Raw genomic sequence first — 19,129 nt, 5'->3', positions numbered from 1 at the left:
ATTTCTGACACCGGAAATGCAGCAATGGAGACCGGTTATGAGAAATCCTTGTCCATTTAGTTAGATGTGATCGGAAAAAGCCCCTATCTGTTCCAGATACTCGCTGAAGCATTTGAGGAACGAAATTAAAACATGTTGAAGATGTGCTTTAAAAAGGAAGGAGGGCTGGGGAGTCACAGAGAGCCTGACAAAGTGCTGCTGGCGAGCCCACAGGGATCTCTCTGTCACTGCGTTTGTTTACAAAAAGTTAATGTCAGAAACGAGGGACACAATAAAGACCAAAGCCCGAGATTGCAAAACACCAAATCTATATTTACATCCACATATAATAACATAACTTTAAGCTGAAATACATCATAAATAAAACAAGTAATGTCTACTGTTTGACAAGTATATCAACAATTAAAATAAATCAAACTGGAATGAAATAAATACATAAACAAAAATCCAACAGATTGTACCTCTAGTATATGTACTGTTGTCTCAAAGGGAAAAAAACATACAAAACCAGTAGTATCCCAATAATTAATACTGATGGACAAAAAGGAAAGGAACACAGCGTTCTGGAGCACAAGGGCTGTGGGAGGGAAGCAGAACCGTGTTTCTAAGGGTTCAGAAACGTGGTTAAAAAGGAGAAATCTCAAAGGCCCCCAGATTTCAGCATAACATGAATTGTTTTCAAATAGATTTGGTGATTTTTTTTTTTTAATACAGATTTAAATTTCAGCCCTCTATCATCGTGTATATCCGCTTTTAAGATTTATATTTATCGTCACAGCAAGCTTTCTGTAACACTCATTGGATTAGGTAAGGATCAGGTCAATCATCTTTGTCAATGTGTTAATCTTCAAAAATAGGCTATAAAAGTGCAAAACTAGGAAAACAAAACTCTAGATTATGTACATATGGCTCAGCTTGTGAACAGAAAGAAAGATCAATAGTGTCCACTTTCCTGATACAAAGCACTTCATCACGATGCCAGCAGAGTCAGCTCAGAGGTCTCCCTTTTCACCTGGGAGTTAAGACTTTTCTATCAAGTCAGCGTCGTGTTGCATAATGAGAACAAACAAACAAAAAAATCAGGATTCTTTGAGAACGCTACCCTTGTTCTAATGGAGAAGGGCAAGGCAAGAAAAATTAACAGTGCAAATTTATTTCTGAAACAGTTTTCTTAATAAAGTGTGTTGTGGTCACTAAACCTAGGTACTGCTGAAAACAATCAGCCATGGACAGTGGATTAAGGGAACAGAAGTGTAATAAAACATTTAGTAAGCCAGCTGGTGGCTAGTCTCTCTTTAAAACCCAACTTGTCATGTACACTGAGAAAATGGCACTGCCTCCAGACCACCCAGAAGGAAGACAACCGAGGTCTCAAGGCCAGGGACGTCCCCAGGGCGCCAGGAGTCTCAGTCAGCACTCCTGCACAATTCGTGTGTCTGCAAGTAACCTGAGTGTGTCCACAGTTAACCCAAGCGAAGCGCCAGACACACCAGACTACCAGATGCAAACCTAAAATTTACCCCTCAACTTTCATTTCCTTTAAAAACTGCTTCCAATATATGTAATTCACATGTATAATTTAGCCTTTATATTTTTATAGAAATAATTCAGGCAAACGCCAGAATTTTCCAACAAAAATGATTCACTGGATAGAAAACTAAGTAACTCCACAATTTGGTATGTTTACTGAGTGTGTGGCTGGCCTAGAGGAAATGCTTCTCTATAGATACACACACTTAAAAATCCCCCTGCCAATCCCGAGAAGAGGATTATATGGGTCTGGGTCTTCCTCAGACGACCTACCAAAATTTGCAATAAAAGGGTACCAACTACAGAAAGGCTGATCTTGGTACACGCAGCACATACTCATAGAGGGTCAATGTTTCCGTTAACAACTCCATTAAGACAATGGACTGTGGAAGATTTAACATAATACATATCATTGAAATTAAAAAAAAAACCGTACATTTTAGATGAAAGAGGACAAGTAGCAGAAAAGAGCTCAAAGTGATGAGCAACATGAGAGGAAAAGAATACACACAGTATTTAAACAAGCAGGTTTACAACATATATTTACAAACTTTTTACCTGAGGTGCAAGCGTTATATACTTTCTCCCCACCCCACCCCCCAACCCAAATGATTTCTTTTCAGCAGCGCTCAAGTATGCAAAAAAAAAAAAAACAAAAAAACCTCCATTTGTTATTTGGTCAATTCCAAAAATCGTATTATTCGGGGCAAAATAGAGATGATGTCCAGTCTCCATTTGTGTACAACCCAAATCTTGCAACTGTAGTTTTTATTGCTATTTGGTACAAAAGTTAACAACTTTACAAAACCGTAGTGTTCCTCTATGCGCTATATACACAGTACAATCACAGCTTATTTCAGTAGCTTTCAACATTTGCTTTTTCAAAGGATGAACTAATTTAATTTCATGGAGAGTACACATTTATATCCATCAAGACCTAAGGGGGGAAAAAAAGGTTTAAAACATGATTAGGATAAAACTAAATAGTTTACAAAATTTTTTTAAAAGTGTAATAAATACACAGAACTAAAAGGGTCTAGACATGCAATGGATTCCATTTAAGCTTAAATTTTTAACCAAGTCTCGGGAGTCTGAATAAATAAGCTGCACCATTTAGGAGATGCTCATGTACAATGAACAGTGATTTAATGAAGATGATTTAACCAACAACCAGAATTTACATCAGATACAGGTGTCAAGTCAACTGCCACCTATAGTAAACTCTGGAAATTTATACCTAATGAAAGGAAAATATATGGCACAAGACCATGGGTATTTAAGGTAAGACTCAGAATAGAATAACCTCCTCCACGAGAAGGACAGGGCATAAAACACAGGTAACACTGTTTGGCCAACGTCTATGGAGTTTTACAGCTGAAATTCCCAGCCCTGGGCCAGGCACCACCTCAGCACCGCTCAGGGTGGAAGTCGGGGGCAGAGGTCAGGTGGGCATAAAGGTATGAACCACAGCGCAGCAGGAACACAAACAGCGAAGGCCCAGCTCCCCACAAACATGCTGCAGAATACATGAGCTTAAGCACCAGAACAAGGCCGTTTGGCCAGGAGGGTGTGGAAAGGATGTTCCAGAGTAGAGAGAAAGGAAGCAGAGAAGCCCAGAGGCTGCAGCAAGAGGCGGGAGCAGGACACATACACAACAGTCTCCACTTGCCACTACACAGTGCAAATACACCCATAAATCGTGTTTATGTTTCAAGGCAGAGTGGATCTAATCCCATTTCTGCGATGATGCCAGCCTCCTACCACTGGCATCACCTGAGCGGGAGAGAAGGATGCAGACGGACAGGCCCATGTGCCCCAGGGAAAACCAGAAGGAGAGACTCTGCCCTGGTCCATGGGTCTCTATCTCTGAATCCAGATCTAGCAGGCACTGAGTCAAGAGTCTGCTCCGCAAGGATATGGTAGTGTTTAGCAGAACAAGAGCTGTCTGGGAGGGGATGAAATCTGCCCATGAGCCCCGGTCTTTCCAGTCACTTTATTCTGAACTCTCACATAGATGCCATGCCCTCTGCCCAAACTTGGAAGTAACTAAATCAACATGTGCACAACTCCAAGAGCACCACCTGAAGCTTTTAGGTAGCCACCACTAGATACATCTGCCGTGTGAACCAGAAAGTCAAAATAAATCTCCTTGCTCTGTCCCACTCCTGTTCCTACTCTGATAAGCATTTATAAAGGTTCTGAACAAGCACTTAAACTGGAGGGTTGCGGCACAGGCCTTGGATTTTGCAGACCTAGGACCAAAAAGCAGGCAGAGGAAGGTGCTAGGCAAGTTACATAAGCCAAGTCTCAGTCTCCACATCTGTAAAGTGGGCACAGAGTCTCCTAACTCAGGGATCGGCAAACTTTTCCTATAACTGGCTAGACAGCTCTCGGCTTTGCAGACCATGAAGTCCCTGTCACAACTACCCACTTCTGCTTTTGTGGCCCCAGGCAGCCACAGACCATCTGTAAAGGAAAGGAAGTGGCTGTGTGCCAATAAAACTTTATTAACAAAAACTGATGGCAGGCAGTTGGCCTACGGCTCTAAGAAAGATTAAACTAGCTCATGATGATAAACAATTCATTCAACCCCTAGCATGAAATAAACCCCCAGTTAACTTTCAGTTGCTTTTGCTGCTTTACCATGATCATCACCACTGATATCCAGAGACCCTGAGGGCTGTTTTAAAAACACTTCAAAATTCAAGTTAAAAGCAATTTTACTTTGTAATATTATACTGGATACGTTAGATGGTTTGTTTTCAATTAGGTAAAATCAATACAGTGTATGTGCTCACCTTTCATCCCCAAAATAGGAAATCAAGTTTTTTTGTCATTTGGTCGATAATGTGCGTTCCCAATAAAATTCTCATAGTTCCTCTTTTGCAGCATGCTGCTAGATAAGTGTTGATAGGATACAGGCCTTTTTCCTGATTGGGGAAAAAAAAATAAATGGGCATTTAGAATTAAGCTCAACAATTAGCTAAGATGTGTGTGGGTTGTCAGAAGTCAATTTTCAAAATCCTGATAATGTGACCAGAACACATAAGATGCATATGTATTATAAAATTAGTTACAAGGTTAAATATTTTTAATTGCCAGGAAGACATTTCTTAGCCTAGAATTTTAAGTCACTAAATGGTAAAATTATCTAAGTGCTGCTGCTGCTGCTTAAGTCAGTTCAGTCGTGTCCAACTCTGTGCAACCCCATAGACAGCAGCCCATCAGGCTCGCCCGTCTCTGGGATTCTCCAGGCAAGAACACTGGAGTGGCTTGCCATTTCCTTCTGCAATGCATGAAAGTGAAAAGGGAAAGGGAAGTCGAGCAGTCGTGTCTAACTCTTCGCCACCCCATGGACTGCAGCCCACCAGGCTCCTCCATCCATGGGATTTTCCAGGCAAGAGTACTGGAGTGGGGTGCCATCGCCTTCTCCGTATCTAAGTGCTAGTAAAAATTAAAAGCCAAAATAGCAACATAAAGATTTTAAGCCTTTGTGTATCATGAACCAAAACTGTGTGGAGGAGGGGGAAAAAAGACCAATTGACTCGCAACACAGAGTCTTTTCTCTTCAAGTAAAAGACACAGTTATGACTCATGTCCATTTTAAGTGCCGGGGAGGGGGGGGGGGGGGGTACTTCCAATCATAAGGCTGCAGAAATTCTTTTTTCATCAAAATTTTTATAAAAGTCACTGGACTGTGTGAAAGCGACTGTTTTTTAATTAGCTATCCCCGATCAACTGGCATCAAGCCGTCTTTGCTACAGAACTGTCACCACCCAGAACCTTTCATTTCAAATTAATACAAACGGGATGTTTAAAATGGATGTGTCGCTTTGGGCGCAGAAACCTGCAGAGCTTATAACCAGGGAAGGCACTGCGGTTTCACCAAGTGGGACAGGTCCCCACCCATGCCTGTCTCACCTACTCTCACAGGCTCGGGTGTGTGCTAGACACGTCCGAGGCAGCAGGGGCTTTAAAGCCGCCTCCGCGAGGACAAGGGCCTTCAAGGTACCTGTGGGCATCCGGGGGAGGCAACACGGGGGAGACTGTGCATTAAGATTCACTGAAGGCTGAGCCCCGGGCGAAGGCGGCAGCGCAGTTCCCTAGGTCTGGAGACCGAAGGAACCCAGCAGCCTGGGAGGGGCCCGGCGCGTCCGCAGAGCGCTTCCGAGGGCCCCCGAGCCCCTGTGCGGGCGCCCGACCCGCACTGATGACGGGGGCGGGCAGGATGAGCGCCCCGCAATGCGCACGGACTAGCCGTCAAGGACACCTGACTCAGCACTGCGAGGGAGTGCAGCCCCTGGGCCCCGCTGCCCTCAGCCCAGCCCGGGAGAAGCTGGAAAAGGGGCCGCTGAGCCAGGGCCACCACCCCCCCCACCCCCTTAGGGCCCCCCGACGACGCCCACCTTCCAGCGCAGCGGCGGGCGCGCAGGGTAGCAGCGCGGCGAAGGCGGGCCCGGGCGCGGGGCGCGGGCGCGCGGGGGGCGCAGGCGGCGCGCAGGCGCACTCGGGCGGCAGCAGGGACGCCAGCCCGCGCACCACGCGGTACTGCGGCAGCTCAGGCGGCCGGCGGCACGGCGCGCAGGGCGGCTCAGGCGCGACCCGCGGCCGCTTGGGCAGCGGCTCTCCCGGCTCAGCGCCGCCGCGGCCGCATGCGTAGTCCCTGTTGGGCGCCCAGGGGCCGTCGCCCCTGGCGGCATCGGCAGGGGCCTGCGGGTCGGGCCGCCGCACCTTCTCCGGGCCCGCCTTGCAGGGCGGTGCTTCGGGTGGCGTGCGGGCGGGACCGGGCCCCGGAACCCCGAGGCCGGCCGGTGGCAGCGGGCGCAGCGCCTTGAGGTTGCTGGGGGATAAAGTGCTGTCGGCGCCCGCGGGCGGCGGGGGCAGCGGGGCTCTGCTGGGCCCCGGGGCGCCGGGCGCGGGCCGCTCGGCCGGCGCGGGCTTGGGCTGCGCCGCGGCGGCCGGCCGCGGCTTGGGCCTGAAGGCGCCGGGCAGCGGGGGCACGTCCTTGCCCAGCAGGGCCGGCGGGCAGCCCGTCCGCCGGCTGCGCAGCGCAGCCCTGCCCCGGCAGCTCTTGTGCGCGTCAGGGTGGTACTTGTGCTCCAGCCGCTGGTGCATCGTCAGCACCTCCGGGTAGAAGGTCTTGAAGGTGCAGAACGGGCAGGTGCTGCTGGCGGCCACGCTCCTGCCCAGAGGCGCCCCCGCGCCCCCGTGCGGGGCCAGGGACAGGTTCAGGGGCTTCTCCTGGCAGCCTGCGTCCGCCGCCCGCTTCTCCCGGGGCCCGAGCTGTGCGTGGCGGGCTGCCGTGGCCGCCTCTGTCCTGCACACCACGGGGCTGGCCTGAGGGTCCGCGGGCGGCCTCTTCTTCAAGGCGTCCAAGTAAGCGGGGCCGGGGGCCTTGCTCAGCTTCTCGGCACCGTCGTCCGCTGCATCCTTGCTGAAATCCTGAGTTTCCCTGTGCACTGGCGCGAGCGCAGCGCCGCCCAGGACGCTCTGAGAGGCGGGGGCCATCCCCTTCAGTTGCTTTGCGGGTGGGCTGCCTTTAACATCTTTGGCACCGTCGAAACATCTTTTCAAATTTTTGGTTTGCGCACTGTCGGCGGTTAGGAGTGCATCTTCGGCCTCCTGGGGCCTCCCGTCGCTCTTGGCGTCTGCAGCAGCCTCCATCTGCTTGTCCTTGTGATGTCTCTCCAGGTGATACCGCAAGGAGGTCTTCTGCGCTGCAGCATAGTCACAGAATTCACATTTGTATGGTTTTTCACCTAAAACGAGAAGTGTCACTTTACTACACACGCTTATGAAAAGCATCAACACACGCCAGAGAACAGTTCTTCCCTCTTCCCTTCTTGTCTGTGAATCTTCTCATCCACAAGCTCTCCTGAGTTGTGGCTTTATCACTCTTTCTACCCCAAATATTTGAAAATGTGAACATGTGTCTTCCATTTAAAAATGTAAAAGCACACCTTAAAATGATCTGATTTAATCTTCATAACAGCCCTACACAAGTGAATATTATCCCATCTTTACAGCTAAGAACATGAGAGCGCAGAAACGTTAATCTGCCTATGGTCATACAGCCAGTGAGTGGAAGAGACGCGAGTCCACGTCCACAGGGCCTCCCAGACCACCGTCACAGCTGCTCCACAGCCTGAAGAAAAGGTGACAGAATTCCCCGGTGGTCCAGTGGTGAGGGCTTCAAGCTCTCAGTGCCAAGATCATGCTTTTAATCACCTGCTGCGGGAACCAAGATCCCCCAAGCCAGGCAGAGTGGCCAAAAAGTAATAGTCATAAACATAGGTGTAATAATAGTAATAAACAAAGATGATTAAATATTAATTTCATTCTAAATCATAAAAATTAATAAAGCTGTGACATTTAAAAATATTAGAGATTTTAATAAGATGAGAGTAAGGATAAAGGAATCAGACATTAAACAAGAGACCAACTTCACAAAAAAACAGTTGAAGTTACAATAACACTAAAGGAAGCAAAACAACAGCTACAAATCAACAGGCTACACGTATATTCTTAAGATGTCCCATGGATCTAGAAGAGTATCTGGACAACAACAAAAATCAGACACAGAACTACATCACAATCCTCAGAGCTAATACATGCAGTAAACAAATGTAAGGAGTTCCTTACCTGTATGCGTTCTGAGATGAATATTGAGGTAATAATTTGAACGGAAAAACTTTCCACAATAACTACATTCTCTTGAGGATGTAAGATGCTTCATTTTCCCTCCATCATCATTTTTATCTTAGAACAGAAAGAAAAATATTCACTTAAGACAGTTCAAGGATGTGAACAGGACAAGCTGACTTAAAGATTCTTGGTAGAACATTTTTGGAGAATCTAAAATATTGTTTATATTAGGTATTGGCTAAAAACAGCCAACTGAGGCTGTGTGCAGCATTAACGCCTGTGTCAACAGTTTTGTTTTCTGAGCACAACAGAGCTCACTGTTGATGACTGCTTCTTCATGGCCTTGGTCACAAGACCATTTAATAGACTGAAATGAACACAGAGCTTTCTGCGCTCCCAGGCCTGAGACACACAGAATCTGGCAAACTTGAGCTGGACCTGCACACGGGCTGGAATAACCAGCTTCTTCAGAATAAGTAATTGAGAAAACCCAGCCAACACAAATGCCAACTTTCCCAACCACCAGAGGAAAAGATTAACTTGCTTAAGATTAAGCCAGTTACCACTAGAGGGCAGCAGGCACAACTTAATCTTTTGAAGTTTGGCCCTGGGCAAACACCTAGGAAAGTTTGTCAAAATTTAGCAAAGCAGATTTTGGAAAGCAGATCATATTATTTGCAAGTGCTCACGTGGGCAACCTCGACGAATCACAATCTGTCCCCAAGGAACAGCGGGTTAGACTTTAAGCCCCTCTGTCCACAATCAGGACAATGGAGCAGACACAGGCCCCCCGAGGCGGGCCCAGGCTCTGGTCACGCCCCGGCTTGTCCAGCAGGACCCCGAGCTCCGCGTGAACCTCCTGTCACCGCTGGTCACGTCACACCCACCAGTGTGACTGAAGCAGAAGACGGGGCGTCTGTAAATTCAGCATAACTCATCCTTTTGCCTGGAAACCCTGGAATTTCCAACGGAAGGGCCTCTGCCTGGCTCTGTCCACATTCTGAAATCTAGATTTATAGACTTCACTGATTTTAAAAAGCAGCTTGTAAGAAACCTTGGTGAGCCGCCAGGTACCATAAAGACGGGAGTAAAGAGAGAATTCCCCAATGGTCCAGTGGTCAGGACTCCACACTATCATGGCCCAGGGACCAGGTTCAATCCCTGATGGGGGAACTAAAATCCCACAAGCCTTGGGGCATGACTTAAAAACAAAAGAGGACCATATAACTTCTGTCACCCCTGAACTTCCGTGAAGACAGCCTGACACTGCTGCTGCTGCTGCTAAGTCACTCTAGTCGTGTCCGACTCTGTGCGGCCCCACGGACCACGGCCCACCAGGCGCCTCCGTCCATGGGATTTTCCAAGCCAGAGTACTGGAGTGGGGTGCCACTGCCTTCTCCAGAAGACAGTATAGCCACCTCCAAATACTGGAAGACAGGAGAGACAACCTTTGGTCTAAAAAGGTGTCACAAGGACTTAAAAAATCAACTTACATGAATCACTATTATTAATCCAGTTTATAAAAGTTGAAAACAATAAATCATTTACTTTGCTTTTTGATCGTGAAAGTAAATCTAAAGAAAGCCAGGCTGGCAGTAGATGACAGTGAAGTAAGTCTAGACCAGAAGGCCCATCACAGTGTGGGTTCAGGGGATCCAACCCCTCACAGAGCGCCCCGCTCTTCCGCTGACACTCACACCCAGCTCGCCAAGACTTCAGCTGAGCTTGCATGTTAGAGCAGTTTACTGCTTCAGCTGCGTGTCGGCATTTATGGTGTGTTGCGTCACATCCAGAGTTACGAAATGCCTTTACTCCGACACAAAGGACGTGAAATGTCCAGTCTACCAGGTTCCTGCTCCTCCAGCTTCACCCATGATTCTGTTGTGCTGTCCTTCATAAAGGATTTTTTTTTAATAAATAGGCAGCTAAAATCATCCTTGGGAGGTGGAAGATAAGGGTCGATGAACCAATTGTGTAAACAGGGAAATCAGGGCAAAGAAAGGTTAAGCAAGACGTAACCAGACCCATCGCAAGTCTTGGTGCTCCCAGCTATTATGGGCCATCCTAGCCGTCTGCTGACAGGGCCCAGGTTTTCCACTCGGTCCTGCCCACGCCGCCTACAGGCAAATGCGACTGTCCGCTCACAGCTCTTGGGCATCGGGGCATCTCTCTCACCACAAACGGCACAGCACTGCCACTGTTTCTAAGAAATCACTTAGAAGACTAGAAGGCTATGTTTAAAGTCATTTTTATGATGTCATTAAGACATCTAATGCATTTTCTAGATTTCTAAAACCTGAAGATTATAAGCATGCCAAGTGCTACGTTTCCTGTCTCCAAGGAAACTCAAAACACACTAAATATTTGTCATGAAAATTACCACCCTCACCCCCATCATGTGATCAGGACAGAAACTGGGCACCGGCTTGAGAGAAGACGTATCATCCGGTCACATTCCCCCTGGGTCTCATACACGGGGCTCTTAAGAGACATCCACACACAGCCAACTCACAACACAAGACACCAGTGTATGTTTAAACCAAGACCATCTCTGTAAAGGATACTGTTTTCCTAAGACTAGCTCATGTTCTCATCATTCCCCAGCTGATTTGGCAGGGGTTTATCAGCTGAGCTCCAACAGCAGAATCCTCTAGTCAATAAAAGATTACTAAACGGAGAGAAAAGCTGTGTGAAGAGGGGCACGAGCTGAAGCACAGGTGGGATGCTCTGCCCTGGACGGTGCCCCCCTGGACCAGAGAGACCCACCAACAGGCCCTCCGTTTCCTCTGCTGCTGCTGCTAAGTCACTTCAGTCGTGTCCGACTCTGTGCAACCCCATAGACAGCAGCCCACCAGGCTCCCCCATCCCTGGAATTCTCCAGGCAAGAACACTGGAGTGGGTTGCCATTTCCTTCTCCAATGCATGACAGTGAAAAGTGAAAGTGAAGTCACCCAGTCATGTCCGACTCCTAGCGACCCCATGGACTGCAGCCCACCAGGCCCCTCTGTCCATGGGATTTTCCAGGCAAGAGTACTGGAGTGGGGTGCCATCGCCCTCTCCGCCGTTTCCTCTAAGTGCCATCAGAACACTAGAATTGTGACTGAGCAGATTGGATCTTTCAATTAGCTTTGATGTGTTCATTCTCTATACTTTACCAGGTGCTGGAGTGACTGAGTTAACAAGTACCTGCCCCCAGACACACAGATCGGGGGCCAGGCAGCACCCAGTGGCCTCCCGGTCACACCCTTTCTCCATGGACGGTCACTCCCGTCCTGATCTCTGCCCGCAGATACACACGTGGAGTACGTGTGTGAGAGCTGGCTCCTGACAGAAAGGCAAGTGTACTGCCTTTCAGGGAACCCTGCTTTTACAGACTAGGCCTGGGATGCTGGGATGTAAGTGGACGCCCCGTCTCTCCCCTTGCGGACATCGGGGGCCGGGGTACCCTCTGCTGGGGGCCGCCCTGGGCCCGGGGGCATGCAGCCGCACCCCAGGCCTCTGCTCCCCTGTGACACAGCACACGAGCCAGGTGAGCTAACGTGGGGCCTCTGTTAGCAAAATATGACATCACGTCACTCTCAGAGCAGGAAGAAACTGCGACAGGCCTTTTAAGGCCACCCTACCGGTACAGAAAGGCGACGAAGGCCCTGAGAGCTTAGGGACTTTTACAAGAGGGTGAGACCGGGAGCCAGCACCCAGACCCGCCCTCAGTGGGCCATGTCCTCCCTGCAGGACCAGGCGGGGGTCGGGGTGGGGGGGCAGCTCACCCAGGTGCAGCCCGTCCGGGAGCCCATCCTCGGAACCGTCTTCGGAGCCAGCCTCCCGGTCCAGGGCCCCGCTGTCATCCAGGGCGGGCGGCAGCTCCGGGGAGCACGTCCTGGGCTGCCTGCCGTCCGCGGCAGCGGGGGGCGAGCCGGTGTCGGCCCTGCGGTCCTTCTTGTGCACACGCGAGTGCAACACCAGCTGGTGGTAGGTCCGGAAGGCTTTGCCACACTCGGCGCAGTGCGTCGGCTTCTCCTTGCTACTGGCCAACTTGGGGTCCGCGTCCACAGAAGGCACTTCGCCATGGGGGTGTCTGGACTTCTCCTTGTCTTGGGAGAGGCCGGGGCAACCGCTTTTACTCGTCCTGGGCTTTCCGGAACCTTCGGGCTGGCTCTTGCTGCCGTTCCAGATCTCCCCCGGCTCCTCCTTGTCGGAGCACGACTCATCGTTGTCGGTGCTGCCCTCCTGGCCCGGCTGCTGCTCCTTCACCTCTCGGCACACAGCCACCTTGCCCTTGGTGGCCAGCTGCCAGGCCTGGTAGGTGGTGAACGGGTCCAGCTGAGGTATCCACTTGGCCGGCTTCTTGGCGATCTCGGCGGGGGACGTGGGTCTCAGGTTCAGGAACTGCAGCAGCTCCGCCCCCGGCGACGGCATGCCTTCCTGCGGGGCTTCGATCTGCGGGCCACAGGGCCCGGAAGCAGCTTCTTTGGTGTGCATCTTCCGGTGATCGATGAGACTTTCTTTATTTGGAAACAGAAAGCCGCAGACCATGCAGATCTTGTACGGCGAGGAGACGCCCTCAGCCGCGGGCTCCTGCACCACCTCGTTGATGGTCGCCGGGCTCTCCAGGCCAGGCTGCAGCCTGCTCTTCGCCCCCGACTTGCCCGTGTGCGTCCGCATGTGATTCTTCAGAAACCAGGGCTCCTTGAACCGCCGGCCGCACATGTGACACCCGTAGGTGAACGAGTCCTTGTGTTTCTTCATGTGGATCTCGACATCGAAAGCCACGCGGAACGTCTGCCCGCACACTTCACAGCTCAGCTCTTCGTTCTCCTTGCAGCTCTTGTCCTTCGGAGGCTCACTGCGCACCTGGACCTTATCCAGAGGGCTGAGATACTCTGCCTCGACGCGCAGGACGGCGGGCTCGCAGAGGGTGGGCCGGTGCTGCAGGAGGACGTGCTTGCTGAGGTCCTCGGAGCGCGTGAAGCTCTGACTGCAGAACATGCAGTCCAGGGGCATGCACCCCTCCATCTGGGTGATGCTCTTCTCCTGCGCCGCTCGGAAGGGGACCGCGGCGGCCCCTTTGATCGTCATGGCGTCATCAAGCTCCATTTGGGTGCCAAGGGAATTGCCGATCACTTCCGGTCCATCCATATACACCAAGAGGGATTGGGTTGGCATGTTTCCTGTCTCCTGAGGATTGTATATAAAATTAGAATCTGCTTGAGGAATCTCTGGAGTTGGAATAAGGCCACTTGTAAAAGACTTGTCACTCACACACCCAGCAGCCCGAGGCTTCAAAACTAGAGCAAATATTTGTTGTAAAAATTCAAAAGAAAGTGTGTATTCCTCTACCGTCGTCTCTTCACAAGTCCAGGAAGCTCAGTCACAACGCCGATCGCTGGGTCTCTCTAGGACCAGGCACAGAGACTGCCCGGCGGTGGATGCAGAGCTGAGCCAGCACAAAGCATGAGTTCTGTCTTCACCGAGTGGCTGATCCAGCTGAGCAAGAAGTCACTTCCAGCAACCTGGAGACAAGGGACTTCCAAAACCTAGAGTAGAAAAAAAAAGGTGAGCTCCAGTCAGAAAGGAGAGAAGGCGGGCGATGACTCAGTGGTCTTCCCCACGAAGGAGAGAAGGTCCCCGATTCAGTGGCTTTCCTTTTACCTAGTATCACTGTGTACAGAGCATCCTGCTACGCATGCTCATTAATTAGACCATTAGCGTTTTATCCAATAAACCTTATCAAACCACAAGAAGTGCACAGTTAAACTGAAAACCTGGTGCTTCGATGATTTAAATCAAAAATGTCAAGTTTCAGAACAGAAATGATCAAATTCAGCTTAGTATGTTTTAACTGCCACTAAAGTGCATGATGTGTATCCTTACAAACAATCTCTACGAGTCTACAGACCTGTAAAAGAAAAAGAACAACTATGAAAGCATCTGAGGCAAAATTTTAAAAGCCAGAGTTTCACATTTTCTTATAGACAAATACACAAGAAACACAAATGCTTAAAAGCACACTGGGATTACACATACCCTAATCACCAACATCACTGAAAAACAGGAACCTCTCCTAAAATCCCCACTCAAGAAACCCATTTTGGAACAGTTTCTCATCCTAGCTACACAGAACCTTAATATATTTTGAACCACTGGACACTGTGCCCCTCATTCCACTGCCCAAACCCGTTTGCTTTTAACAACCTTCTGCCTTCAGTGGGCACCAGGGTAGGACTTCCTTGCCCAGACTACAAATAAGGAAATACAGACACAAAGCTACTTTGTGAATGCACACATTTTAAGTAAGATCCTCAACACGGCTGGTTCAACATGGCTTAGGCTTCCATCAGAAAACAGACCTTCTCATTTCTAATTCACACGTGTGTTGGCCAGGTGCAAAATGGATGACCTGATTGAACTGCAGGCTCTGAGCTGGAAGCGAATTTTCACACTTGCAGAAGGATTAACCTGTGAAGCCAACACCCTCCACCTTCAAGGTGAGCACAGGAACTGTTTTTACCTAGTCCCAGCTACTTTAACTGAAGTCAGTCAAGTCCACCCAAGAAAACAGAAAGACATGCAAACTACTCCCACCAGAGTCAACAGTTAACACACACACACACAACTTTCCTTTCCTTCTCTCCACTTCCTCAAAGAGCAGGAACCAGTGGGCTCAGAACAGGAGGAAACATTTCTTCCCCTTCTTCACACCCAGAAAAAGAAAATCCTCCTACTCCCTGTTATCTTTTAGTTAGGAGTAAACTAGATCTTTAACGTTAAGCTTTTCTACCCAAGCCTGCAGATCAAAGTTTAGGGTAAAGAAAGAATGGACTAAGGTGTTTTATCTTTAGTTTCTTAGCCTTTTGTTGCAGTCACAATGGAGGAGAAACACGCAGACTGGGCTGCCAGCTGCTGGGCAGCACAGAACACTCCAGAGGCCCGAGTTCCAGTCCTGGCCAAGTTACAGCCTTGAAGCTCTCACCACCGCAAACCCCATCTTCCTCCGTGTACTCAACGCAGGTGGTTAAATTACAGGACCACTTGCAGAGTTCAAAATATCCATGGTCCTGGGGTTAGACACACTTCATGGGTAGACGTTAACTCTGTGATCATGCTGATCAAGATGTGAGATGATATTTGGATTTGTTGAGTGATTCTTTAGGTTTCCGTGTAGTCATTTACTCATTCAGCAAATATTTACTGAATGTGAGTGTCCCAAGTAATACTGTAACTGAAGAAAGTCACAGCACACGCTCTGGAAAAGCAGCTCTCAAACCCTGACGACACTTTTCACCGGCCTACAGCTGAGTGAGAAATGCGAGCGGCGACTCCGTGAGCAGCACACACAGCTACAGGAATTCATCTCAATTTGAATCAAGCCTGCCCTTTATTTAAGACCCTTTCTACTTTTGGGGTGCCAAAATACCCCTCTTATAAAATGAAAAGAGTGGCAATAGGAAAGGGTTTTTGGGTTTTTTTTTAATGTCCCAATTTGACAAAAATCAAAGTCCTGCATGTCAGACCTCAACTTTTTTTTTTTAATCTGACAATAATCTGACATTTGTCAGCTTTGGGGAACTCCACTTTTCTGTAAATAACCTCTCCCCAAAGACACCAATCCTGAACTCCCAACAACTCTGGATGGAAAACAGCAATGTGGTGCACTTCCCTCACAGGGTAGCGGCGTACACTGGAAATTCCTGGCTTCTGACAATTTAGTTTCAACTTTTATCTTTGAAATGTTCAAATACCTGGGTTAAGTAAGTCCTCATCAGCTTCCAACACAAGACCCAAAGGAGTGGCACAGGAGGATGCTGGAAAAAAGTCTTCAGAGAAAGAAGAGCTTCAGTTTTGCCCGAGAGGGTGAACAGGATGGGGCGGGAAGCTGGGGGATGGACGTCCCAGGCCAGGGGGTCTTCTGGTGGCAAAACCCCCAGCCAAGGGACAGAGCCTGACAGTCATCAGCTGTGCCCAACTGCCCGCGGCCCAGGGTCACAGCAATCCTTCGTGTCCTCTCAAAAGGCACCCAAGACAGGCCATGCCTCCAGCCCCCAGGGGCAGACCTCCTGCCTGCTGGCTCACTGCTGCCCCCCAGTGCCCAGAAAGGGCCACAGGGTCAGCCTCTCAGGAAACACAGGCTCAGCAGGACAGGTATGCAGGACTGTGCCGGTCTCTGGCCACTCACCAACCGTAACTGACTTGACACTAAAATTAACTTGAATGTTCATCAAGCCTTCTACATGGCTGTCTGTGGCTGCCACCTAATGACCATTTTCTACATTGTTAAGAGGATAATAAAAAGTGAATCGTATATAATCGTACCATAAAGTTGACTAGTAGAAGCAAAACTGCATCATTTGGATTTATAACCACTTTTCCTACTGACCTGCCAAACCTAAAATGCAAGGCCTCCTGGGGTCATCTCTCACAGCAAATGCCTTCAACTCGTTTCCATTTTATTTATTTATTTACTTTTGGCTAAGTTGTGCGGAGGCAGCACGTGGGACCTCAGCTCCCTGACCAGGGATGGAACCTGGGCCCCCCGCCTCAGGAGTGTGGGGTCTTAACCCCTGGACCCCCAGGAAGTCCCTGCCCTCAACTCTTGACACAGACACTCAATGCAGACAAAACACTTCCTTAAACTATAAATCAGTAACTACTAAGACTAGACTGCTCACCAAAAATCAAAAATCTTTATATAGAGTGCCCGTACTACCAAAGACTTGAATAATAACTTATGAAAACAGACATTCTAACCTCCCTCCTGCTCATGGTGACAGAGCCCCACCCCACCTGAGGGAAGTGTGAGCGCACAGGCCCCCAGAATCCGACAGTAACCGATGGGGCTGAAGAGACCTGTCTGTCTCGACCAAGAACGGGAGATGGGGTGCAGGGGGAGACGTCATGAACCAACAGGCTCGCTCTAAACGCTAGTTTGCAGAAGTGGTAGCCTTCTGAACACACTAAGCTGAGCGAAAAGTGCTCAGCAAAAAAGTTTTCCAGTATCTAAATTTTTTTTAACTTTTCCTCAGGTTCAACGACAGCACTCAACCGTCAGCCATTTACTCCTCAGGCACCTGAAGCAACAGGTTATTCAGTGTAACTTTCTACTTGGAGAGAAAACTAACCAAGTTATATTGTGATCACTTCAGTAGATACTTTTTTTTTTAATTTACCACAACATAAGCTTTGAAAAGAAAGAACCATACTGCTGTAACCACCTAAAATAAAATAAAAAAGTCTGGTGTTCTTTAAGCCATTTATTTTTTTAAAAAGCAGATACTCATCTGTGAGTAAAGTTACTATGAATTCTGCCAATGCCTACAGACCTGGAAATTAGCGACTACTACCCACTCTCTAACGCTCGATGAAAAGCGCATAGTTTGTGCTTACGCACACACGCACAGAAATTACAGGTGAATGCCATCCTGCCGACCAAGTGACTTGGAAATACCGTTCTTTATGCACAGTTGTTCTCAAACCAGTGACCTCAAAGACAGCACACCCCAACTGAACAGGTTATCTGACGTGGAAAATCTACCATGGTGTGCAGCAGTAAGGTATTCAAAGTCCTCAAACCTGTTAAAAACACATAAAAATTCTATTTATAGCCAAGTAATTTGCAGTATTACAGCAAGTCATCCAAGCTACCAAGGTATCTAAATAGATGTTGAAACATTCAGTCTAAACAAACTGCTAGTCTCTGGCCCATTCATTTGTATCCTTTAAACTTCAAAATTATCTCCAAGATCTGGTTAGGAAACTGACAATTTTTCTACAGGTTTTCCTTGTCTATTTGACACACACTATTTTTTTCCTTAGTCTGACAAGTGAAGAGAACTCTGCATAGCAACCTACAGTGGTGATCAAAACCCACTGACTAAATCCTTCAATACTATTTCAAGGAAATCACCAAGGTCACACCCATTGAGCAGATGGTCAACCTGACTTTCCTAATATAGCTGTGGAAGGATGTTTCAAAGTTAAAGAGAAAGATTAAAATATTCAGCTTATATTCAACACCACAACCTATTCGAAAGTGAATGATTATTCAAAGGCAGAGCCTGAGAAGCTGTAACAAGACAGTCTCACTGTTGAAATTCAGTGTAGGTGCTCAGTTCTACATGGGAGACCAAGATAGGATAGAAATATAATCCTGCTAGCACATTTGCAGGTTATGATGACGAACTTAGCCTGATTCCTCCTAAATCAATTAAGGTCAATAAAGGATCTTACTATAAACTTAAAGCACCACGTATTAGCTTTAGTTTCAGTACTATCAACATTAACAGATACTGTGGCCTGTAAACTGGCTTTTAAAAATTCCATCTTGATGTGAAAGAGAACTGTAAGGGAAATTAATTTTTTTTATTTTTAATTAAGCAAGAAGCACTGCTATCAGTTTCTATTATTCCCACTTAACCAGTACTACCTTAAGTATTTAGAAAAGATTTTGAACAGGACTAACTAAAGATAATTTCAACGAACTAAAAAAAAAAAAAACAAAAAACAAACACATGTATTTTTTAACTATACAGAGAAAATGCTGCACACACAGATAACTGAGTGTATATAAATATATATATTTGTATTTCTGTATGTACATGTATACACACATAGATATACAAATCACCATAACCATTATGTTACCCATTACCCCACACACACACACCTCTTTTTCCACAGAGCCAAATGAGGAGTGTTCTTAATTATACCCAATTTAACCCAACTTCAGATTATATATAAACAAGGGTAATGCCTTTTAAGGCCCAAGATCTTTCTTTAGCCACATTTAAATATTCCCCTCCCTAACTGTTGAGTAGATACTAAAGCTGTATGTCTGGCTCTTTCAAACACCTATTCGCTTTCAGAAAGAAGAAAAAAAGTCTACCTTCAGTTAATACAATCACTGCTCAGTAGACTTACACACTGAACTGAACTTATCCGCCAACCTAAAAAACACACA

At 47.9% G+C, this 19,129-nt stretch overlaps 1 protein-coding gene across 4 annotated transcripts in view; it reads right to left on the bottom strand.

Annotated features, from left to right (window-relative positions):
• Positions 1 to 291: 291 nt before the first annotated feature.
• Positions 292 to 19,129, bottom strand: part of ZNF217 (zinc finger protein 217) — a 39,119-nt gene continuing 20,281 nt past the window's right edge. For 3 of the 4 annotated variants that reach the window (XM_044927505.2, XM_044927503.2, XM_025263270.3), the window contains exons 2-6: positions 11,943 to 13,709; positions 8,173 to 8,289; positions 5,937 to 7,289; positions 4,329 to 4,460; positions 292 to 2,467 (exon numbers count right to left, since the gene is read on the bottom strand). In XM_044927505.2, coding sequence (XP_044783440.2) covers positions 4,351 to 4,460; positions 5,937 to 7,289; positions 8,173 to 8,289; positions 11,943 to 13,338 — 2,976 coding nt within the window. In that variant the 5' untranslated portion in view covers positions 13,339 to 13,709 and the 3' untranslated portion in view covers positions 292 to 2,467; positions 4,329 to 4,350. Of the gene's footprint in view, positions 2,468 to 4,328; positions 4,461 to 5,936; positions 7,290 to 8,172; positions 8,290 to 11,942; positions 13,710 to 15,914; positions 18,640 to 19,129 lie in introns of those variants that run through there. The other variant, XM_044927504.2, reaches the window with a different exon arrangement.

This window comes from Bubalus bubalis, chromosome 14, assembly GCF_019923935.1.
Source record: "Bubalus bubalis isolate 160015118507 breed Murrah chromosome 14, NDDB_SH_1, whole genome shotgun sequence".
In the NCBI taxonomy this organism is placed as follows: domain Eukaryota; kingdom Metazoa; phylum Chordata; class Mammalia; order Artiodactyla; family Bovidae; genus Bubalus; species Bubalus bubalis.
This window is presented reverse-complemented; position numbering and strand designations above follow the sequence as displayed.